Raw genomic sequence first — 25,190 nt, forward strand, 5'->3', positions numbered from 1 at the left:
GTGCTGTGTTGGAATAGCACGTTTGAACCCCGCAGCTAAAGCTGCTTCATGCTGCCAGGCTCTCCTGCTGCACGGGGCTGTGGCACCTTGCTGTCTGTTTTCTAGGCAGGTTTCAGTGTTTTTTCTGTTAGAAAACGAGTATCAAGCACCTGAAGGCTGTGCGTGTGCTTATGCCTCAGCTTCTACAATGTACCGTTGCACCTGCGACTGGTTTCTGACTAAAGCCTTATTTGTACTGTCTTGAAGGGAAGTTGCAAGTCCAAAGAAATACCTGAGGGAGGTTGCAGAACCCTCTTATTTTACTTTGGGTAAAGGGGCAGGGACTGACGGCGCCTGTTGGCAGTCGCCCATGCCGTCACCGGCTTGGTGTGTGACAGCACTGGGATGTCCTCGCTGTCGTGTTGACCTGTGAAATGTGCAGCAGGAGCCGTGGCCTGAAGCTCTGCGCTGTGCCTCTGAAGGAGCCAACGCTCAGTTTGGTGTAATGCGGAACATGCCAAAAATGGTATGGTTTGATGGTATGGGCTGACCTGATCTAGGGCCTTGCTGCCATTGTCGGGAGTGTCTTGCTGCTGCCCAGTTTCTCATTTGCTGATTTTCATGCTTTTTTTTAATACTGCCAAGTTAGCAAGTTGAAATGAGCTTACTGAGAAAATTGGCAAGTAATGGAAGGGGCCATGTGGTCAAGACAGATGGATAGGAGAAGGATGATGGAAGGACACTGAGCTGGAATAACTCGCAGTGTAACTGACTTCCCAGCAGTTGCTTAAGTTACATCAGTCCTGTAAATTGGGCTACACCTGAGTATGGTGCCATCCCCACCCAGCTATGGAAGCCTCTAGTAACACTCTTCCCTTAAACGCTTGATGTTCAAGTATCCCCAGCTTCTCTGAAGTGGGCTGTTGAGGCAAGGTGTTCCTATGGATTGCTGTACTTACTATTTTTACAGGTGCCTGCGATCTTTCCAGGGCCCTTTGCAACCTTTCCTCCTGCTGCTGCTTCTGTTGTCTCAGCTTTTCCTCTCTGAGCCTTTTGAAGGGAGCAAATAAAGGATGGGTTAAATGCAGTGTACAGCTACACCAAATATGCTTTTGTCACACAGCATCAACAACTCACGTTACGTCTTACTTTACATCTTACATCTACCAGTGTAAGACCACTGGAGCCCAGGGGTTTGGGTATAGCTGACACTGGAGTTTGTTACTGTGAAGGTGGTAAGAGGGAAACACTTGCTGCAGTTGGTCCTACTCTTTCTGGAGCGAGGGCTGGAAAAAGCATGTCAAGCTTTGCAAATGGAGATGTCAGACGGATGTTTTCGGTTACAGACGTGCTCTGTACCACCTTCAGCAGGTGACTTGTGCTCTACGGTTGATCGGGATGCTTACCAGTTTTGTGGGTGAATGATGCTTAAGTGGGTGAATGTCTTAAGTTCTCACCAGTGCAACCAATTCTGTAACGTACAGATGTGAGTAGGAGGGTTTTACATCCGTGGAGCTGTGCTTGGCCTAAATGGGCACAGTGGAGGCTGATACTGGTAACTGGTTCCAATTCTCTGTGGAAATGAAGTGCTGGAGCAGAAATGGGCTGAAGCTATGGAACACTGTGCTGGAGACTAAGTGAATTCTTAACCTTGTGATCTTCAGGAAAATTTTAAATGCTCTTTGAAGGGTTTTTTTGTTTGTTTGGTTTTGCTTTTTATTTGGGGGGCATGTGGGGTGTGTGTCAGATTCTTTCCTGAATTCTCCGTCCCCAGAGTAGAATAAATGTATGTCTTATTTCTTTTGTAAGTTAAGAGTGCAAAACTGTTCACAGAACATCAGGAAGAAGCATCAAACCCTTTCTACCACAAAGGTAAAGAGAGTAAGTAAGAGGGAAACATCACTGTTCTGGCTTTAAATCCTCACACTATTTTGGGGTTGTTTTCCTCTGCTGGATCAGACTCACCTGAGGATGGCCAGATACAATCAACTGTCCAGTTGCATCTTTGCTACTTATGAGGGGAAATTTCATGTGTGTAACTGAGCCAAAAGCAATGTGTCTCATTTCAGAACCTAAATTTTATGTGTTAACTGGCTTCTATTTAATTTAATGGTACAAGTTAAACTTAAGAGTTTTGTAGAAGAAACATTTGAAAGCTGGCATTGTGGACAAATGCTCTCATGTACCTGTTGAAGCCTGACAAAGTATCAGGGCATGTCAGACTTTCAGTGTGTTAAATAACTACAGAGGAGTAATTTTCTAATTAATCAGTTTAAATATTGTGACTGCAAATTGTCTTAAAATGATGATTCTTATAATTGTATCTGGTTTTGTTTGGGTTTTTTTTGGTTTTTTTGTTGTTTGTTTGTTTTGTTGTTGTTGTTGTTGTTGTTGTGGGGTTTTTTGTTCTTCCAGATTTTGCCCTTTTCTAATGTAGCTTGCAGGTCTTTTATAATGTGGCTGTGGGCTGCTGCTCACTGATTGAGAGGTGCAAGTACTATAAATGTGAAACCCTTACAGAAGTAAAATGGGATGGATTGGTCACATGGGCTTTCAGATTGCTGTTATGGTTTCCTGGGTTGATCTGAAAAATGTGACTCTTTCAGTGGCTTTGCTTTTGGCTGTCAACGTTTAAAAATAGGCACCCCATTTCCAGAAGAGGGTCTTGTCTTACCTTATCCTCCGTTCCTTTTTTTTGGCTTTCTCAGCCTGTTCTATCTTTGCTGGTGGGATTTTTTCCAGGTTGTCCAGTAAATCATTGAGCTGTTTTTCTATCACCATTAGCATCTGCACTGTCTGCAGGTTTGCCTCATTTTCCCCAGTGCAGTCGCAATAGACTTCCAGCACCTTCTTGTTCAGGCTTGTGAGCATTTTGTCCTAGAGAGGAGAGGAGATGTGAGAGGCACAGCTGGGTTCTGCCCAGTAGAACCACAACATCCTTCCAAAAGCAAAGGAAATCAGTATAATTTAATTCCCTCGACAAGACTCAGTTGCTTGTTTCCCAGTTTGCTTAGCCCCAGTGCCTGGGACAGATGGCTGTACTGGGCCGTTCTTCTGTTGGTCTCACCTTCCCAGCTTTGCTGTGGCCTGGGACAGGTTGCAGCTGCCCGGTTGCTTCTGCGAGCCCTCCTCCCACCTCGTAGCACCTGCATGGAGCAGGCACATTTGCCGCGGTTTGCTGCCTCAGCAGTGCCCCAAACCTGCCCTTGCTGTAGCTCCATTGCCGAGAAACTCTGCTGGTCCCTCCCCAGTGCGACCCACTGCTTTTTCTCCCCGGAATGGGTACGGCTGGCAGAGAAGAACCATTTACGCACACGCTAACCCTCCTTGCCTTGATCTCAGGATGTACCTGGTCATCAGCTTCGCATTCTCCAGAGGAAAAGAGGTGAACCTTGAGTTTCAGATCTGCTACTCTCTCTTCTTCCTTGGCGATGGAATATTTGAGGGTGTCTACCTGCTGTTTCAGCTCTGCTAACTCCTTCTCCCTAGGCCAGAAGAAAAAGGAGATATTTCAGAAGGGCATCTTTGAAACACACGACTCCCCTGCTGCTTTCCAGCCTGGGACCGTCCCTCCTGCTGCCAGCAGATGGAGGTAACACTTCGTGTCATTTCTGGGACACTTGCACCCACAGCTCTGCGAGCAGAGGGAACTTGTGATTTTTCTGGAATAACAGTTACTGTGCTGGTGTGGGGGAGGGATAAGTAGCATAGCTAAACATTCAGGATTTTTTAATAAGTCAATGGGGGAAGTAGATTACCTTTAAAAACTTTCACAAGTGGATAAGCTACACTTCAAATGGGAATATGTGTGTCTACCTGCCATAGAAATACTATATCGCAATTAGACTGGGGTTCCCTGCTGGCTTCCTCTAGGAAGGGTTTGCATTGAGTTGAAATAGGTGCTGGTCTGGATCACTCCAGGACATGCCTTGTTTCTTCCTTTGATCTTTCTTTATGAGAATTACACCATACTTCTGGCTTATGTCCACTCCAGCATGCTAAATGCATCAGTTCCCCAGCCTGTGCCTTGAGGGCTAAGGAACTAGTGCCAAGCCCAAGTCCTCTCCTAAATTACATAGATGGGACACTTTCCTAGGAGCTCACAAGATGGTGAGTTGGATGGGCTGCAGCTGGGCTCTAAGGTATGAGAAAGAGACTCTCTGCTGTGTGTTGCGTGAACAGCACGATGTGTGCTCTGCAGCACGCGGCCTGATGGTGAGGTGCTAGTGGGGGGAAGAGGGGGTCACTTATGTTTGAAAGCTGGGGCACAGGGACCCCTTCCCACCACTTGTAGGGTCACACTTACATGCTTTCATGTGTAGTGATGAAAGTATGTTGGACCTTGTCCAAACTTTCCTCGATCTCCTGGGAATTCTGGATGAAGGACAAGTTCTCTTCCTCCATCTCCGTGAAAATAGACAGCAGTTGTTGGGGATCAGTAAAATACAGTTCAGGCTCCTGAAGTGGAAAACACACGTGATGAGGTTTTGTCCTCCTCTAACGTCTTTTCCATTGAACTACATGGAGGTTGGCCTGCACCAGCCCTGGCTGTTCAAATGCTCTCCTATGTAGCGAGGTCTGTGACTGTCCACTTAGAAAAGTCTCCCACTTTCCTGCCATGTGAGTAGCTTTACGCTGCCTCAGTAGCTCACACCCCAAACAGGTTGCATTTTGGGGAATAAAACGTGGTGCAAACATCTGTGAGTGGGAAAACTTCCATTTCAGACATAAAACGGTAACTTCACTAGTTTCAAAATCTCCCATTATATGATATCATATCTCGTTGGGGGATGGCAAGCTTTGAGATGATAGTAGGTTTTTGGAAAGTGGAGAAGGAGATTTAAACTAAGGTATTTATAACAGGTGTTGCTAAAATATGAACATTTATGAATGTATAAACATACTTTTATAATTAGTGGCTACAGTAACTCCTCAATACCATAATGAATGGTTAGAAGGTGTGAGAAATTAGTAACATCAATAAATGACAGAGGACAAACAGAAAGTGTAAATACTTCAACATGAGACTTCTGACCTCATCTTCGTCCGAGCAGGTTTCACTTTCTGCATCCTCCAATGAACTTCTGAAAAAGCATTTTTGTGTATCAGGCCCGTAGAGAAATGATAGCTCAAAGGAGACCTTGTCAGTGAATTAGGAACACTGTTGTTGTTTGCTGTTGCTCTTTGCTCCTGAACGGTCCTTTGCACATTGACATGTTTGGCCCCCTGTGGCTGTGGGCTATTTGGGGGTCAGTAGGAGCGAGGGGTCACACAAACATGCAGCACGGGAGCTACGTCTGTCCACAAGCAGGCTGCCTTTTGATCTGCTCCGGGCTCTGCTGCCCAGCACGGTCAGGACATGACGCATGAGCCTGAACTGGGAGTGTTGATCCAAATGCCTTTAAGCTCGATGGGAGGCTTTGGCTCTTGGGCAATGAGAAGGCAGAGGTAAGAACCTTATTAAAAAGGCTTAGGCAGCAGCACAGCAAGCGTAGAGAAAGCCTTGTGCTCCGTGTGGGATATGGTACTGCTCCTAAACAACATGGTGTAGCCACCATAGGAGTCTGCAGTTTTTACCTGCCCTGGGAGAAGGTTGTTGAGTGCTTCTTCCTCTGCACAGCCTATTACCATTAACCAGCAGCGCGGCCTCTTTCTTCCCTGCTCAGCCCCGGGGACAAGCTAGCGCAAGAGCTGGAAGAGCAGGGCAAGAGGTGCCCGACTGATGTTGGCAGCAGAGCCTGCCCATCGCCTTCACTTGCGTCTGTCACCCTGTGCCACGGAGGGGTGAAAAACCTCCATTTGCATCACCTTAGTGCCAGCCCCACTTGTGCCTGCATCGCTCCTGCCATGTGGCAGCAGCCCAGTAGCTGCAGTGACTTCACGAGGGGTGGCACGCAGCAGCCCGCTTGGGAGAACCCGGCACCTGCAACGCGCTGAGTGGAGGTGGAGGAAATGGCCCTGCAAGCAGTGACTTCAAACTCTATTGATAGCCGGGTTACGTTACAGCAGGGTTACTCTGCCTGCACCCCAGCACGTACTGTCCGAAGGCTCTTACTGAAAGCGGACGGTCAATGCAATGTGGGTCTACAGTGACCCTGGGCCTTCATTAACGGCAAAACGATAGGCGGCTATTAGCATGGCAGCTGTGACCGACAGTGCGAACCAGTATCTCGGCCACAGAGAAGTTCTGCTGCAGGACAAATGCCCAAGGTCTATGATTCCTCCTGGGGTTACCTCAAGACCCAAATTCTTTGGGCAGGCCTCTCAGTGGAGGATTTGAGGATGGGGTTCTGTTGGAGTAGGTGCATAGGTACTGACTCGCACACCCGATGGCTTTCTACTGGTATTTTGATTTGTTCCAATACGACTCAGATCTCAGTATGCCCGCAGCAAAGGTGAGGAGCAGGTTTCCTCTACACTGACCCCCCGTCAGCTGAGTGCGCTCTACAGTACTTAAGTCTGTTGTTTGCATTGTCTGGTACTTACAGTTTTCTTGTTGATAGAGGCTTCAGAAAGTTTTTGAGCTGTGGCCTGATCCCATGTAATGACCTGAAATCCAAACTTTTTGAAGACCGCAGGGAACTTGGCACATCTATATGACTGGTACCATAGGGACTGGCGGCGTTTGTCCCGGCTGTCAGACCCTGGCCTGGAGACAAGAAGAGATGTACGCTTAGAGCATGGGGCTGTCCCAGGGAGGAGTGGGCACCTCTTCCCTGGCACTCACCCTGCTCTGCAGTGGTGGGAGGCAAGGCACTTTCTTCATTAGCTTTGGATACTCTTTTCAAATCCTTTTCCTTTGTGTGCTTTTTCCCATGTTCTTCCTGCCACTCTTTTGGAGATAGTTGGTAGAGGAAGTCCCTGTACATCTTGTACTCCTGCAGAGTATTCTTGAATCTGGAAATATCACTGGGTTGAGAAAAGTGGGAAAAGTTTGTTAGCAGGGAGGAAAGCCCCTGTTTGAACAGGTTCTTTCTAACTCTTGATATTCAGCTTCACCCTCAGAAGGGACAAGAGGGCACATGTCTTCATGAACATGCAAAGACAAATGGGAACCTGCCCTGTGTGCTCTCTGTAGTTCCTCATGTGGAAGCTGTCTGGTCACATGTCTGTGGCTGGACCCTTGCTAAGGCACTGGGAGTGCTAATTTGGGAATTTTTACTTGAAAATTAGTGAGAAATCTTGCCAGCTCAACTCATACTGGGAATTTTTTTTTTTCTTTTCTTTCCCCAGGTCATCATTAAAATGCATTACTTAGTTTTGTTTGGTTTTTAATCTGAGACTAGGGATTTAATTTTGGGGTTGGAATATTTATACTTTTAAAAAACACCATTTAAAAACTAGTTGAGTTGTTTTAGACACAAAGCCAGCATCTGGAAAACAAAAGCTGAAACATTTTGAGTCTTAAAATTGAACATTTTTAGAAGTCTTTTTCCCTGATTCCCTTTTTTCCCAAGGTCTGTAAGGGTAAAGCGCTGTAGGGGCTGTTAAAGGCTAGGCAGGAATAATGTGCAACCATTACCTTTGGAGGTCCTCTATTTGGGAAGTGATCGCCTGGATCTCTGTTATTTTCTTTGTCTTTGCTGCAGTTTCTTTTTCAGCACTAGGGAAGAATGCATAAACGTAAGCCATAAAACAATTTAGCAGTAAGTGGGTAGTGAATTGAGGTGCATATAAAACAGAGAAAAAGATGTGGGGGGAGCACTAGAAATGTCTCTTATAGATGTATCCCAGGTGATGCTTGGCTCCTGCCTGAAGGCCCTGCTTGTCTTGGCAAAGAGAGTGTGGGGTCCCAGGAACACTCCCAGGTTAAGGCCTCCCTAATTTGGCTGCTGCTGAGCTTCAGTTGCCGCTTTGCCCTTGTGATACCTGTAATGGGCCAAAGAGCTCAACTTGCTTCACTTAGGGGACTGCTCCTGCTGTGAGGGGTCGGGCAGAAGCATCTCCCTCCCTTAAGGGTGTTGTGAGAAGAATGGAAGTGGTGGGGTCAACAGCAGGTTCCTTGCTGCAGCCAAACCAAGGGCTTTTGCAATGATGGGATTCCCCAGCTGTTGCCCTTCCTCTTTTTCATTGAATGCGTGGGGAGGAAGTGCCATCAGCACTGTAACTCTGGGCAAACTCAGACACAGAGTATTTGCTAGCGAAAGCCCTGCAGGGAGGTCAAGCAAAAGACTCATGTCAGCGCAAAAGAGCACATGGGTGGTTCCCTCAACTTCCATTACATTTTCAGGGCTTGAACAGAGTTTTTATGGTTCTCCTTCAGGAACTCATCAAACATGGCAGCGTCCTTCTCCAGGTAGTATTCAGCCTTTTCCAGTTTTCTTTCTTCATTCTTTGCTACGTTCTCCATCCTTTGAATCTCGTCTCGCTTTACTGCCATGGCATACTGAAATGAACCCAAAAGGCAACACAGTCACATCAGTTGGTTGATTTTAAAGGTATGTTGGTTTAGCTTTGTTCTTGGTTACCTTATTACCCGAGAGTTGTTGGTGGAGAGGGTAAGAATTTCAAACCAAGGTATGTGTCTTAATGCAAACTATGTACATAGAGGCCAGGAGATATTTCAGAAGTAACATAGCAAACAAGCAGTGAAATTACAGATGGAATCCAGAAGTCCCAGCACTGCATTAACTCCTGGCTGACAAAGATTGATTCAGTTGCGTTACAGCACAATATTAGAGGTGAATAAGGGGGATATTCCAGCACAGCTTCCTTATTTTGAGTTCAGAATGGCTCCCAGCTATAATTTATGTATAGGGCAGCAGAAGCCAAAAGACCAATATGTCTGTGCATCTCACAAATGAAATGGTTGCATGGCTGCTACTGGATGGTGCAAATGACCTATGTTCCTTTCTTTCTTGGTTGGGGATTGCTGGGCTCTAGACTATGATTATCTTTAACACAGGACTTGGACAATCAGTTCATGAGGTCTGATGTGCCTCCTTTGTATGATCTCTAGACTATGAATCTCAGAGGGAAAAAATCATAACAAAGCAACACAGGGAAGAATAATTAAATTAACAGAAAGTAACATTCTTAAAGCCAAGTACCTCAAGTAAAAATATCTCTCTTCTGTCATTTATGTAGTCACGGAAGGTCTCCTTTTCTAATGGGTAATCTGAAATTAGGATATAAAGTTGATCAGACTAGAGGGGGAAATATGGCCAAGGTAGAACATAGTGAATATGTAGGCTACTGTGAGCATGGATGTGGTTGACATTGGAGCCAGCAATACTGGTTATTTTAATATAATTTTGAACTTGTTTAGGATCAGTTTCATATAGGCTTTTGTGGAGTAAAACCAGGTAGAATGGAGTGGAGCATCTGATCCTTACAAAGGTCAATGTCCTCTAGACATCAATGGCAAAGCTGCTCCTCATGTCAGAGGCAGAAAATCTAGACCCACATCCACTAAAATCCAACTTTAGGCCAGCTTAGTAGAAATGTCTCCATGACATTTTTTTTTCTGCAAACTTTCAGCTGACTCCCAGCTGATTCCAAGAGCTCCCAGCTACTGTGAAGGCCCCAGGGGATGGTGGAACCCAGGCTACTGCAGTGGAGGTGATACATGCTCCGTATGTAAATGCATGAGATGGAGATGGCCCAGCCACACAGAGGTTGGCAAGATGCAGCATATAACTATTGTGTCTGCAAGAGCTCACCAAAGTCAGCTAGAGCTAACTGCTACTCCCATGCCCTCTTTGATTTTTGCTTTAGGCTGTTACCCATCTGAGCAGCACCACTACAAAGATAGTGACTGTTCCCCACCTTTTTTAATGGCTATCTTCCATGAAAGACTCTCCTGAAGAGTTTTCAGTGTCTCTTCATTTGTTTCCTGTTTTCTGGCCTCCTCTTCTTCCTCCTTTTGCAGAGCTTTCCTGAACCCTTTTTGCATTGCTTTTATTTTAGTGGAGTAAGTCATTTTCTCATGGATATTCATGGTCTTCATCCTTTCACGTTCCTGTGAGAAGTCAGTTATGTGGACAGTTTGATTGCATGCTTTGTTTGCTGTGGTTTTTAAAGACATGAGTGGTTATTCACAGTCTAGAAATTTGCAGGCTACTGATACCCTGCTGATGCACGTTTGCCTGGTTTGTCTGACTAATCCCAATGATATTCTCTCTTGAGGCAACCAAAACATTTCATGTCTTAGCATTTGTTCTCACTGGTTTCTTGATTTGTATTCTGCATCCAGCCAACAGCTGTGCCAGTTTGTACCTACACAGTGTCCTCATTTTTCCTTCCTGGATTATTCCTGGGAGAGAATGGAAATATTCGGAGATTCATCCTTCAAGTCCCCTAGTGAAAGGGAACAACAGGACAGCCCAATGTTCAATACCAACTCAGTCCAACTTGCACAAAGGCATGTAAACCTTCAAGTTCAGATTGAGAGGATCTATTCAAACCCACTCCAGAGTTTTCTGGAGTGTAAAAGGTTGTTAATGCTCAGTGCTTTCATGTGGGCTGAAGTGTAATTCATTGCTGTCTGCACAGCTTGGGCATGGGTTAAGCTGAGGACATCAGTCAGCAGACATCCTTAATGCACTACTTCCCAAGCCCTTCCTCATACTTATATATTAACCTTCAACCCAAGCAAAAACCAGACTATATCAGTCATCAGTGTGAGGTGAGGAGGCTTGCTTAACCTTGTTTGGAGCCCTCCCTTTGTGATTTAGAAACAAAGAGCTCTTGCTTCCACACTACAGCCTGGCTTTGGCAACCACGTGCAACAATCAGACCTCTCAGAGATGCGAAAACATCTCCGTGGCTTCCCACCCCCTTTGGACTGCATGCCCTAAGGAAAGGCCATTGCAGAAATAAGAAAGAAAAAGACATTCCTGAGACCCAGCTCTGGTCTGGTGGTTTGCAATTCCCTCTCATAAGGAGAGAAACCTAAGGCATGAAACCCATGTCATCCTTCTTCCTAGGCATTCATTTCGTTGGCAGTTCAGAAGAAGGTCACACCAAACATTGGAATACAGCTTCCTAAGCAGAAAGCCAAGCCTGTTGAAGTGGAAAGCAAGAGATCTTGCACCAAAGCTTTATGTAGAAATCAATGCTAACAGCACTGGCAGGTATCTTCTCCAGGAACAGGAATGAGTGGTAAATCTACCTTGAAGTAAGTAAACAAAGTGACAATATCCAGATTTTGCGCTAGCACCAGCAAGCCTGTGCTCAGATCTGCTCTTGGTGAAGTTAATCTCTCATCATGGAATTCAGTGGACTTGAAGCTGGTCTGAGGGAATCCCAGCTCAATTTGGCAGCTATTATTTCTCTCATGCGCTAAATTTTGGTATTATATTGGTTGGTTGCCTGCCCTAGTGGACTGTTTGTATATACATTGGCCTAAAGCATATATACATACCGCCTTAGCCTTTTTTCTTTCCTTGTCCCTTATTGAAAAAATATCAACATCTGGAGGAATTGTAAATGGATTTTTCATTGGGTTTTCTTCATCCTCTTCTGGGCTTTCTGCAAAAATTGGATGAAGATGTAGAAGATGTGAGGCAGGGTATTAGGACCCAGTGAAAAGGGATTCTGATCTGCTGCATCATGCCTGAAGGGTGGGCAGCTGTGCTCACAGCTGCAGATGTCTAAATGCTGAATCAAGAGCAGGGAGCTAGATAGAGCTTATAAGAAGCCAGTGGTATTACTGAGATTTTTGTATTGTTTATGTCACTTGACCATATTTGCTGATCAGCTCAGTGTTTCAGCCAGGGATTTTTGTAAGTCTGGAGCTATTTTACCCATCTCATCTGATTGTGGGCAGAAGAGTCTGAATACAGGTCTCTCCTTTGACCTAACAATGAAAAGCTGCCAGAGCATCGTGGCCTTACCTGACAGCACAAGCTGGGTTTCCATTCCAGGTTTGGGAGAGAGACTTTTAGGTGTTGACTCTGTATGTAGAGATGGCATCTTTGACCCTGGCCCAAGGAAAATCATAAATAAATCAATCAGTTGGGACCTGCCAGTAACTGGTGCAGTAGGTTTTACAGCAGTGATGGGCCTAGGGGCTTTCTGGATCTTAACCACTGAGCTTTTTGTGCCTGTAGGAATTAACAAAATCTTCCGTAAACTGGAAAATATTTGTGTTCTGACCCCAAAAAGGAGATGTTCGTCCCTGGCTTATGTGAAAGCTGTGTAAAACACGGTCTTCCTTACACGCACACTGATGGGAAAGCAAAGACAAAGCAATTTGGAGATAAGCAACTCAAGTCCCTTGCCTCCTGTTCCACCCACATCTCCAGTTCTGATCCACACCCATGCTTTTTCATCCTCCTATCGCTGGTTCACAAGCAACATTTTTACTCCCTAAAGCTCTTACCAGTAATTGCTTCAACACTGTGGGTTTCCTGCGATAAGGCTGAATGATTGTTGGACAGCACAGACATGCTGCAGGGAGCTCTGTCGTGTTTAATTTTAGGCTGGCAAACTGTTGAAGGTTAGTTTTTTGTTTCTCTGAATCCAGTCTCTTTTTGTAGTCTTTGCTATGGGTCCTAGGGGAAAAGGCATAATTGTAATGATCTCACTTACAAAGAACAGGTAGACCATTGTTAAAGTTATCCTTTAATCAACAAAGGCAGCAAGCTGGGTCCAGTGAGGTGTTAGTTCAATTGATGCAATTCTGCTGCCGGGACCATTCCTGATCTGCACTGGTATAAGACACAGCAGAAAATATCCTCTTCCGCTTGCACTAGTTTTAAGGCTATTTTAGAGCATCATTTTTTGCTCTGAACAGCCTCCAGTTTTTATGTCTTTTGAGCTAAACTCATCTGGCCTAATTTCCATGTACGTCCTTGGTGCGTCGTGTTTCCTATTGGCTGTGTTTCTGCAGCTGCCCAATTAGTATCTTATTCTTTGGAGGTGTCAAATTTTCGCTGTTGATGAGGCACAGAGGCTGAGGTAGAACTTAGGCTGTTTGAATACAGCCCAAATGTTTTCTCTCTCCTTTTCAGTTCTTGAAGTACCTTTTCCAAAAGCCTCCTTGACTGGTTGCTTAGATTTCACATCTCTGAACTTTGCATAACTTAATGGGATATTTTTCTCTAGGGGTCCCTCACCTACATCCTGGAACAACATAACCCCTGCTGATGATGTGAGTTTTGGAGAAATACACTTTGGAGAATACACTTTCTGAAATATGCAGAGCAGTTGCAGCAAACACCTGGATGTTCAGCCCTCTTAGTGCTCATCTTGACTTCTGTAATCTAAAACCCTTCTCATAAAAATCTTCTTGTTCATGTGGTTGATTTAAATTCCTGCTACAGGGAATGAGACTGAAAAGCAGGTCTAGACAGAGGATACTGGCATTTGGAAAATAATTGTCAGTGCAACTCTCTGAGATAAGAAGTGCTTTAGAATATAATTTTAGCAAAGTATAGGAATCTCTTTCTAAGATTAACTTACAAATATTCATTTTATCAAGGTATTTTTTCTTTGAGGTTGTTGGGATTTTTTAATAGATTGTTTGCACATCACTTTGGAAATAATGCCAAAAGCTACAGAAGCACTAGTTGTGCTAATTATAATTATTAAGCTCAATAATGCAAATAAAAAATTGCTTTGTTGTTAGAATCATTTGGCATATATTTCACTGCCTCTGACGTTTTTGTTTCAGTAGCTACATACCAATGGCCAGTAGCATGTGAATCAATAGATAAGGCATTCATGGTTTTAATTTACTGAAACATTTATTCAGTGCTTTTCCCTAGCATCAAGCCGCTGTGCAGAAAAAGAATATGCCAAAGTAAACATGCAAACATTTCTAAAAAGCCATACAATAGAATCCATCCACCGTGTTCCCAGCGCACTGGATAAGCCTATGTTTTATACACTCAAATGATTTAAATGATACCATTGCTTGCAGAGAAAGCTCTGGGAAACCACTCCAAGTTTTGAGCTACCGAGCAACTCTTGCAGGGCCGGCTGTGTCCCATTTCCCGATACGTCCCCCCCGCTCGCCCACAGAGAAGGAGGTGGGCAGCGCGTGGGCTTTCCTGGGGACACGCGCCAGCACCTCTGCTCCTCTGAGCGAGACACTGTGCCTCATGTCGAAAACAGAAAAGAAATGGCTGTGATCGCCCTCACCCCTTTATTTTTTGGTTCCTCACCCAAAGGAGAGCTCCTCCCGGCTCCTCTCGGCGGGGGGACCGTGGTCGAATGTGGCCGTGGCCGTGGGCTGGGAAGCGGTGCAGCTCGGCTCAGCTCTTGTTTGCTCTGCCATGGAAACCTGCGCTCCGTTGCCGGGCGCCATCGGATCCCGCAGGCACGGCAGGGATCCATCCATCCCTCCCTTCTGGCGTTAGGCCTGGGTGTCCTGCGGCCGGGACGAGCGTCCCTACCCCGATGGAGCCAGGTGGGTCCCCCCGGAGCCCGGCCACCGCGGGAGGCTTCGCAAAAATCACCCGCCTGGCTGCAACGTAGGCGCATCGGTAGGTCTCCCCAGTGGGCAGCTCGCTGAGTCCAAACCAGATGTCCGGGTGGAAAAGGAAGAAAACTTCTGTGGTGTGAGAGGGCTCTCTGGCTTGCTGGGGTTTTTATTCATTATTTCAGTCCACGTGGCCTGGGAATCAGGTATTTAATCCCACCTCTGCAAGCAAAGCAGTGGGTTGAGGAAATGGGAGCTGGAGCCCCTGATTGTGGAAATGACTGTAATTTATCGTTTCATAGCCTCTGCCTTGGTCTTCCCGTTTGTAAAGTCTGAACAGTCACAGTTTGGAGAATGTGCGTGGTATGGGTGAATGAACTTTCATTTACTGGAGGTTCCCCAAGTCAATACTGCTACAGAAACCCAAATAGCACCTTCCAAAATATCATATAATTCTAAAGATGATTTGATAAAATATCGGTTGAAAAAAGTAATACATTTTAATGGAGGAAAAGGTCCTTTAATCCCCATATTTACTCTTTCCTCTTTCTGAGAAGACTAAATCAGTTCCAAAAGGATCGTGTTCTTCTCTAGACTCTTTAGACTCTCTATTAATATGATTTCAGCTTTCTGAAATAGCAGTTTCTTTCATTTACCAATAGGTTTCCAAACAGCTTTCTCCATCTGAATAACTCATGCGATAAATAGCATGATTTTCTGTAAGTGCAAACTCCCATTTGATTGTTATAGTTCTTTTCTGTAATTGCTGATTATCAAGAGACTGGATTCAGGCAACAAAAGGAAAATGCTTATACAGAAAGAAATTTCTCTTTATTCTGCACATGAATGCTTTGATTTTTAGCAGTGATGCAGAAAACCATAGTGCTATCTTTAGTATATTTTGGGAAATTTCCCAAATGTATTGGGGAGTATGTATAAAAAATGAGACTATAGAGTAATTTCCATTACAAAAAAAAAAATCAGGAATAAATTGTACTTAAGATGCATTTTTCTAAAGGCATAATATCAAATGGTCTTTGTTCAGAAATACCAGTTTATTACAGAATTGCGAATTTGCAGCAGTGGTAACATCACAGAAATAGATAACAGAAAACTAAGACATTTGAACAGCTATGGCTCTGTCTGGCTTAATCTCTGTATTAATGAATGATACATTTATATATCCATTGCTCTGTTCTGTGCTATCCTTGCTAAACACTTATTTCCCCAAACTGGAACAGAGATTATTTAAAAGCAGAGATGTATTTTGTGAATTCTTGGAAATATGCAAGCTCTTCATAGCTTTGGTTCATTGTTCATGTCCCACACATGCTGTAAGCCACTTACTTAGGCTTTGCACTTCCTCGAGGGCAAAGAAATTAAGGCCAGAAGGACATCTGGGGTCTATTCTTAGCCACCATTAACTTGGTTAATGAATGGAATAAATAGCATGTGCAACATCATGGGAAAATCTGCCTGGTGGCACAGGCTGTGCAGTTGACCAGTGCTGCAGCCCGTTAGAGATTTCTGGGCTGGGTAACGTCACTTCAGGGCACCACATTTTGGGGCCTTATTAAATGTCTGGACAGTGCTTCCTTGGTGCACAGCTGAGAAAGAAAGACAGGCAGTTTGCATGGTAAGAATGGCAGGTTGCTGCTTACGAAACCGCAGATCCTGTTGGAAACGGGGCCTTTAGGGGGTGGTTTTGTTAGGACATGGGACTGGGATTTCAGGATATCGTTATTTCTTTGCTCCCTTAATTTCTTTCTTGACGGGGTTACTTGTCTTCTCCACTCCTTGGTCACCCAGTCTGTGGTGTGAAGAGGTTAGCTGTCTCCTCCATTCAGTCACCCCATTTGTGACGTGGGGATGCTGATCCCTACCATAGAGGTGTCGCGAGGGTTAATTAGTGTTGGCAAAACACTTTGAAATGGCTGATTGAGAAACACTGCCAAAGATGAAAGCTGAATAAGTATCTAGATAAATAAATATTCCTTTGTAGTCTTATCATTAGGGAAAAACTCCCTGTGTAGCCAGGATACTGCCCAGGTCACTGAGCAGTCGTCTCCCCATTGCCTGCAGTCTTCTCAAGGGGGACTCATTTATTTAAGAATTTCACTTCAGTTTCTGTGGTGTGAGCCACAATACATACCACCAAAGAGAAAAGTCTGGCAGTAATGAGCAAACACCACAGAAATACTAATGGATTGGCAGGTTTTTTCTTTTTCTGGAGCCCTTGTTCTTCTGTTTCCTGGTGAATTGTGTGGCTGCAGAACCCGGAGCATCCCAGGAGGGAGAAGGGGAAGTCGGACCCTATTCCCAAGGTTAGACACAAGGAAGGAGGAGGGCTCCTCAAGCGAGTACCTGCAAGACACAGCCTGTAAGAGCTCTGCTGAAGGCAGTGCAGCCGGCTCTCTGCCTCAGTGTGGTCTCTGGTGAGCTGTCAGGAGAAGTTTTTCTGCCAGTGGGTCTCTTTGGGACCCTGTTCTCCTGCCTTTCTCCTGCCTGGGGGGAAGCAGCTTCAAGATGGTTATGGACATCCCGATGTCTGCTCACACACTTTCCTGCAAGGTCTGTGCACGCTGCTGAGCTCTGTAGAGAGGCTGAAAGGGGGAGAAACAGTGACCATGTGGTTCTCCTCCATTTGTACTTTATTCACAGTACAAATCCCTGCGTCGGCACCACAGCTCAATGAAAGATGCCAAAAGAAACAGTACTGGTGACCATATCCATCCCGTCTGATCCCAGTGTGTCTCTGTTTCCCTGCAGATCTTGTCCCTTCCCAGAACCAGACCATCGTGCAGGCCAGGCTGAACGGCCACACGCATTGACTGCATGTGTGCAGCAACTCCAGGGCATCCCGACAGCAACAGGGATGTCTCCTGTCTCCTTAGGTTATAGGGCACAAGGAAGTGATGGCCTGACAGAAAAAGGGTTACTATGGCTTGGGGTGCAACCATCCCTAACAGGGGCAAGGAGCTAGCGCGGAAGGTAAGCAGGAGACCTCCCGTCAACAGCAAAGTTGTGATACCCAAGTGCCATGGACTTATGGGGTCTAACCACTGGCACTGCTCTTCACCCCCTGCTCCCTCCAGCTGAACCTTACTTCCAGGAAAGATTTTATCTCACTGCAAAGTTTTCCAGCTGGAAAAATATGTCCCGTAACCTTTGCATGGCCAGAACCAGCCACGAGATGGCAGCAACCTTGTATTGCCGGGGCTGGGGATCTGGCTCAGTGACCCACATTTCCCACTCCTGTTTCTCCATGCCCCTTTTACCTTCTAGATGAGGTCTCCAGGCTTGACAAGCACCAAGAAACCCTGGCTGACCCTCTGGGTTGAAGGAGAAGTGTCTCCGGAGGGGGGGTCTGCAAGAAGACCTGTGAGCTCAACTCTTATCTTTGCAAACAGGCTGATGGAGCAGGGCTCACCGAGGTCTGTGTGTCCTACCACTAGTGTGTTCCTGGGCTGTCTCATCCCAAATGAATTCGTGGCATTCTTTCAACTGATCTGATCTCAGTCTAATGGATGAAAGCTGCTGAAAACTCTGAAGGGCCATGTGGAAATGACAAGCCAGCCCCTGTTACCTGTCCTTTTACTGTGGGTACGTATGGGTGCTGTGTAATGACTTGGACAAAAAGCAGCAAGTGCTCAGTGATTTGTATTTCACACTCGTTGCTGAGAATGCAGACTCCTTCCTGCTGAGAAGAAGAGAAAACGTTCTGCAATCTTCATCTTGGGATCCTTGCCAGATAGGAGCCAGTTTCTTTTGCAATGCAAAGCTTATTTTAGTGTGTGCTGTGGTGGCAAGGAGTCTTTCTTGTAGCGACTGTCAGCAGTGCTCTCCTCGGACAACTGCACGCAGATAAGCTCTGTGCTTTGCTCTAGCTCCTGGGCTAACGCAGCCAACACCATGAGGATTCGGTTGACTCAGGCTCCCTGACTTCTGGATCGGTCAATGTGGTGACTGCTTGTTGATCAGTTGAGTGGTGTTGGTGTAGCAGAGCCTGTTGCAAATGCAGTGGAGGATGGCAGAATCACAGAATAATACCATTTGGGAGGGACCTCTGGAGGTGTCTAGTCCAACCTCCTGCTCAAAGCAGGGCTAACTTCAAAGTCCTATCAATCAGGCTGCTCAAGGCCTTGCCCAGCTCTTCTGAAAACCTCTGAGGATGGAGATTTCACAAACTCTCCAACCAATGGAGGGTGAGATCTGGGAGGCTGAGCTTGGGTGAGCCCCCATGGTTTGCTCTGGTAAGGATATAAATAAATTATATGGTTGCAGTTTCAAGGCCAGTTTTAAATAACCATTTAGACCTGATCCCAAACTGAAAACTGTAACTAGTTCCAGACTTCCCTCAGAGCTCGGTACATTTGGAACTTAGGAGTTTGCATTTGGCCCATTGTAAAGAGAGCCACAAAGCTACAGCCAAGGAGACTTTCCTAACCAGGGCTATAAATCCAGGCTATTTGCAGGGACAAATGACCAGGAACCTGAAGTTGCAACTTCATGATTTTGCATTAAGCTCTTAAGGCACAGTTCCAGCCTTTTTCCTGGCCCTTGCTTTGTGGCAAAACTACAGCTGCTGTGACTGCACGGGAATTGATCCAACTGAAAAATACCCTGCCTGAGGAAAAGATCCTTTTTATTATGATCACCGTGATGGCTTGAGGAAGAGGGACACATGGGCTGGGGGAAGGTGGAATTGCCCCTTTCCGTGACAGCCTGTGCTTTGATCATCTTAGGGAGGTAATGAAACTGCAGCTTCGTGGTAGTAAAACAGGCTGATCCTGCAAGCCCTGCACACAGTTTCCTTCAACAGGGGTGTATGGAGCAGACCAAAAAGGATTCATAAAGTTATGGGTCATGCTGATTTCTAAGAGCTGCAAAAGGAAGCACATGCTTCATGGCTCCAAACTCTTTCTGCTCATGTGGAATGTATTAAAGATAAAAACAACCCTGTTATTCACTTTGCTCCTGAGCTGTTTCAGTCCTGTCTATCTTCTTCTCCAGAGAAGCTTGTACAGGAACTATTATCTGTGATCCAAAACTGTGGCTCATATCCCCAGGGTAGCTCATGGGATCCACTTCCCCTTGCCAGAGAATGAGGCATCACTGGGTACCGGCTGCAATGGTTCAGGAACATTCGGTGCCAGACTGGCTGTTTTCTTGCAGGATCCGCCTATTTGCATTTCTATTTTAAGTATGGAGTACTGGGGCACAGTGAAGCAAAGTGACTCTGCCGATACTGTGCAGTGGGTCTTTGGTGGGACAAGCCCCAAATCCACATTCTTATATCTGTTTAGCTGGAATCACAGACAGCACAAACACGCTCCTCATGCAACAGCAGCTTTATTACTTGGAAATGCTAGAAAGTTTCCACATCCCATTCCTATTCCTTTGCCTGCACCTGTGTGAATGCCCGCTGTTCTCCCCACCAGGATGTCAGCAGATCCTGTAGCTTGTTTTCCACTGAAATATCTCCTCTTAGGTAAATATTACATGTGGGGTTGCTTTGCCAGTGGCTTTCCTACCTGGAGTTTGTACAACAGGTCAATGCCCTGCTCGGAGATAAGAGGAATACTTGCTGTGAGTGCTGTTTGCTGCTGTGATATGCCACCCTGCTCTTCTTCCCCCATCAGCTTCTCCTTTAAAAGTTTTTAAATACTGCTTAAGTCATGGAGGTTTTAGCAAAGTGAGGGAAATTTAAGACAAGCTGTCGAGTGCTTGGGCAGAGCAGGAGGACTTGTTTATTACAACAGCCATGACTTGTAAATTATTCATCTGTGTGTAATTGAAACACGCAGATCCTCAAAGGTCTTGTTACAAAGAGTGAGGTGAAGGATCAGCGAGCTTCAAGCAAAACAGGAAGGTTAACAGGTCCTGGGGAACCCTTCTCCATCCACCTGCATCTGCTCTATGATAACGCCTGTTTGCGGAAGAAAGTTGAGTTGCCAGTAAGTGAAGCAATGTACAGATATGTGTCTGTAGGAAGGAGAGGACATCTGTAAAATATCTTCCTCTGTCAGTTTTCCCTCCAGTGGGAAACACAGATTTGAAGCTCTTCACAGTGAAACGTATACACGGTCTGTGGGCACGTACCACGTATCAATGCACAATTAGGGTCTGGCCTCTGTGAAACGGAGAAGACATTTCCAAAGACCAAGAGAGATCAGAATAGTCGGCTAAGCAGAAAAGAAGCCAGCACACTTCTTCTCAGCAGTTCTGCCTCCAGACAAAACCAGACTTCAACTAATTAAAAAGACCAGATGCTAGCTGGAACATTAATTGGAACAACTACCATCTTTTGTCTGTGCTTAAATCTGTATTCTAGCTCTCTTGTAGTACTTTTGGAGAAAGAGTTAACCCTTTAGCTGGCTTTTTATTTTTTTAGGCACAGCGTGACCTTAGAAGATAACATAATGAAACATCTATGACGAGGTTTGGATCCTTTTTTTTCAGGAGCAAACAATTCTCTGTCTAATAATGCAGAACCATCATCACAACCAGCATTCTCAGTCCCTCCTTCTCATAGTGGTGTTAGTAAAGTGATCTTGCTCAGCTTTCAGAAGCCTTGTAAGTAGTCCTGGGCACAGGGCCAGCTGCTGTTCTTCCCCATATGTATTGTATTAAAAGGACACCTCTTCTTTAACCTGTGCTCATTTGTTCGCTTCAGCCTGCGTGTCTTCTCATTAGACTTGATGTATGATCTATAGAAAGTGCAAAGAGCTCAGCTGACATCTGATATGCTTATAAATAGCCCGTCTGCCCTGCTACGGTTCTGTAGCTATCCCAACACGAGCAAACACTTGACGTATTGCGCTGTTCCTGGAACTGGGATGCTATCGAAGATTTTCCTCTAAAACATCCAAGTTTGGCCTCTGCTGGAAGCCGGGTACTTGACTGCAGGCACCACCGGTCTGTTCCAGATTGGCAGTTCCTCAGTCTTGTCCTAGTCTCCGATTCCTCCCTAAGACATGAGGCAAAAGCATTGTTCAAGTAATGAGGCTGTTCCACTGTTCCCTGCCCTCCCCGTTCCAGTCCCCGTCACAGGCAGAGGTCCCCTCGGCACAGCTACAACCCCGGGTCCTTTCCTACCGCTTCTCTCACACACCGCCCACAGGCTCCCCTTACTTCCTTCATTCCCACACCCCCAGTTTCCTCCCTCTCCATCAGGGCCAGATCCTGTTTCCTTGGTGGGCTCACCATCATGAGTTTAGCAATCCTTGCTGAGATTTGTCCTGTGATGCTTTCCTGGGTACCAGTGCTTCCATCTAAACACAACGTACTCTGGCTTCCAGTGCATCAAGAGCAGCAAAGACAGCAATCCCCCCACTGCAAAGTCCTCCCCTCTTCCTCGATATATATCCCTTAACCCCTTTTTCTTTTGCCAGCCTCCTTGAGTGATAACTATTGTCATTTCTCACCCCCCACTTGCATTGAATGAGCCTCAAATTCAGCTCCCAAAGAGATTGTCAGAGAGAAATTAATTTAGGCAGGAGATCTATGGAGGCTTAGGGGGTTGATTGGGATATTTAAGATTATCCCTGACTCATTTTCTTGCAGATCTGATGCAAGAAGTGAGTCAGATTCCTCTGACACAGTTTGACCTGACGGATGTGGCCAGCAGGCAGCTGAGCAGCAGCGTGTGGAGCTCATGTTTTGCAAATGGAATAAAGTTCACTTAACACAGCGGGCAGCTGCCTATACCTGCTGTTAACTCAAAGGCCTCTCACCTGAAAACAACCTGCAGATCACTTACCCCATCACCACTCGCAGGTGGAATTAGCTCCTGAGAGCTGCCGACAGTTGAGGAGGCAGGTATTTCTGAGAGGCGACCCTCTTTCCTAAGACAGGGCAAAGTTACCTTTCCTGTGATGCTGGGTTCATTGTGCTTGAAATGCTCACAGTCCTCAGCCCTTTTTGGGCAGCCAGGACCCTGTCCAAAAAAGCTCTCTCCCTCCTCTGGGCTTTCTCTCTTAGCACTGCTACCAATACTAGTCTTAAAGCAATTTTGCATTTTTGGGCTGCTTTCTTTTTCTAGGTGTGTATGCTGTCATTACTTAAATGACATCCATTTCCCGTGGGTCCCTTCAGCCTATAGGAAAATTCTTCTTTCCCCTAGCTCAGCTGCAGGCAGATGTCTCCTGAGGCTGGTGGCTTAGGTAAGTCGCTCCTTCTGACTCAGTTCTCGTTGCGCTGAGCTCTCATTGCCTGTCTTCCTTCTGGATGCGTCTTGTTGACTGCTGACAGCCACAGGTCAATGGCTCGCACACTGACAGTTGTCTGATTTTTAGACATTTAGAGGTTAGGAGAGGAAGTTCATGGAAATTTGCCTCCTCATGTTTCTCTCCTGTGTTCTGCCAGCATCTCCCCTTACCAGCACCCACTCCAGTTTCACTGCCCTCCAAGTGTCTGTGGTGCTTTGCTGTCTGCCCTCTTTTCCCTCTCTGCCAGGTTCTGGTTCAGACTTTGCCCATTTTCTTGCAACAGGAGATGAAATACTACAGCTTCTGCAGCCTGCAGCCCATCCCCACCTCTGCAGGGCAGCTCCCTCCACCCTGGGTACGGTGCTCCCCTGGGGCAGCCGTTCCCTTGCGGTCTCCGAGAGGGGTGTTTGTAGCTGAGCTGTCTGGAGAGAGCATCAGCGTTGCTGCATTTGGGCTGGGGGCAGGTTTTATGATTGCTTCTTGAGTTGTTCTTTGTGGTTGCTCACTCTACCTGTACGCCCCAGAGATGTAAGGTCTATCCTGACCCCAGCCAAAAGGGGAAAGCCTGCGGAAAAAGGGAGCAGCAGTGCTCAGAGCCCCTGGTGGGAGTTTCTTTTGGGTATGGCAGCAATCTCACTCTGCTGAACGCAGACTTGTGCCAGGTTAAGCCACCACCCTTGAATACCTTCTCTGTTCTTGTTCCAACGCAGCTTCTAAATTAGAAACCCTACCACCTGCATATGATATGAACAGGGATTTTGCAACACTGGGAGGCTGAGTCAGGCATAGGGACAAGAGCCATTTCTGCTGCTGAAAGGCTCGGTTGCATTCAGGTGCCCACTGCAATGGTTCCCTTCTTACCCCATCTCCCCAGGGGTTGTGCAATGTTGGCAAACCCTCTCGTCAGCCCGGTGTCTGAGGACCAGCCATCCCAGCACCGACAGCTCTGTAGGGCCCCAGGTGCTGGCTGGCTCAGCAGGGACTCTGCTCGTTGCCTGCCCATGGCTTTTTCCCCTGTCAGCAAGAGCATGTCCAAGGTAAATTACCTCTTTTTGGAGCAGCTTTTGTTTGAGCTCAGATTGGCAGCCTCTGTCTTACTGTGAACCTTTTTGATATAGCAGCAGGACACCATCCAGGTATGGAAAACAGGCTGAAAATTCTTGCTGTGCTGTACCCTCTCCAATGGCCTGCCACACGTGTGTGTTATATGGACGAAAATTTACTGCTCCCAGTTTCCCTAGACTGTACCCTGAAGGGGTACGGCCCCTTTTGCCAGTTCCCGCTTTTTAAGCTTCCCAGACAAAATCTAATGGAGCTTGTTAAGGCTGTTCAGATCAGAGGTGGCTGTGGGAAAGGGTCTTGTAAAATAGGAGTGTTTAGATTTCTGTTATCATCATATTTAGTTTCCTGTAGACCTTTTGGTGCTTTCTGAGGCTGGCCTATGGCTAAACAATTCTCAAGGACTAGTTAAAAGACTAGTTTATTTTCTTGATACTTTTTCTAGCATCTTGTAAATCATCTGCCTTTGGCACTGTTAAATGGTGAAACAAGGAGTTTTACCACTACAATATATGTATGTTTTGTTACAGCAGAAGTACTGGAGCTCAGGTCCTAACTGAAGGTCTCTTACGTTGTTCTAAGTTTCCCTGTTCAAATATATAGCATTGCTTTGGGATAAGCCCAATGAAAGCTCCAGCAGTTTGCCTGATTTACCTTCCACTCCCTGTACATGGTGTTAAACCCAGGACTTTGTGCTATGCTCATCCTGGCTCACAGCTTGATCTCTTTTCAGATGGTAAATCCTGCAACTCCATCCCGCCCCTTCAAGCAGCCCGTGTGGCTCCTCAGCAGGCACATGGACTTAAAGGCAGCCAAAGGCAGCTCCTGGCACGTTTGTGTCTCAAAAGTGGGGATGAGGGAGGAGGAGGAAGTTGCAGCAACTGAGCTGACAAAGGTTTTTTGTCTCCTGTGTGGGTCTCGGTGGGCTCCAAAAGAGGGTTGAGAAGTGCCAAGTCCTTGGGCTGGCCCTGTCCCACACAGAGGCTGTCTTCCAGTGTGGCTCAGGAGCCTCTGCTCAAGGTGACTTTTTTTTCAGCATTTTTATTCCTTTCTGCACCTCTTGTTCTGGGTTGCTGAAGCTTTTCTGCTGGCTTTTATTTTTATGAGGACTCATCTCACCCATTGGGCTCTGATAGCTGGGCCACCTTCCCGTCCCCTGTTTCCAGAAAAGCCGTGCTACAGCTGAGCCTTACCCGGGACACCCGGACACGGTCCGGCTCTGCCCTGGCAGGCTGCAGCTCCACAGGCAGCTGAACTCAGCCCTTTCTGGGAAAACCTTTGCAGACTCTCATTCCCTTTCTGCAAAGTCTCCATCTCTCTCAATTCTTTGGTCCATCTTCGAGCCCAGGGGCCCCTCCGTTGCTCATCTTCTTTTGTTTCAACAGAAATGCTAGCCCTCAGTTTTCTTCCTGGTGGTGACATCCCACGCCTGAGTCCAGCGTTGAACCGTTTGCCCCAAGCAGCCAGCCAACCCGCCTGGGAGCCCTCGGGGCTTTCTCTGTTCCTGCCTGTCTCCAGCTCCTTTGGCTGCCTCAGAGCCTCTCTGCATTGTGTGCTCTGATTTCTCTCTCTCC

General features: G+C 46.3%; 1 protein-coding gene across 1 annotated transcript; it reads right to left on the reverse strand.

Annotated features, from left to right (window-relative positions):
- Positions 1-794: 794 nt before the first annotated feature.
- On the reverse strand, positions 795-11,922 carry CFAP100 (cilia and flagella associated protein 100). The gene is made up of 13 exons (XM_075052792.1): positions 11,817-11,922; positions 11,345-11,451; positions 9,748-9,940; positions 9,030-9,097; positions 8,202-8,365; positions 7,502-7,582; positions 6,707-6,888; positions 6,466-6,628; positions 5,015-5,063; positions 4,286-4,437; positions 3,329-3,464; positions 2,654-2,856; positions 795-1,029 (listed from the first exon to the last, which is right to left on the reverse strand). The coding sequence occupies exons 1-13, from the start codon at positions 11,920-11,922 to the stop codon at positions 795-797; spliced, it is 1,839 nt and encodes a 612-aa protein (XP_074908893.1).
- Positions 11,923-25,190: the final 13,268 nt, after the last annotated feature.

This window comes from Buteo buteo, chromosome 21 (genome assembly GCF_964188355.1).
Source record: "Buteo buteo chromosome 21, bButBut1.hap1.1, whole genome shotgun sequence".
Taxonomy (NCBI): domain Eukaryota; kingdom Metazoa; phylum Chordata; class Aves; order Accipitriformes; family Accipitridae; genus Buteo; species Buteo buteo.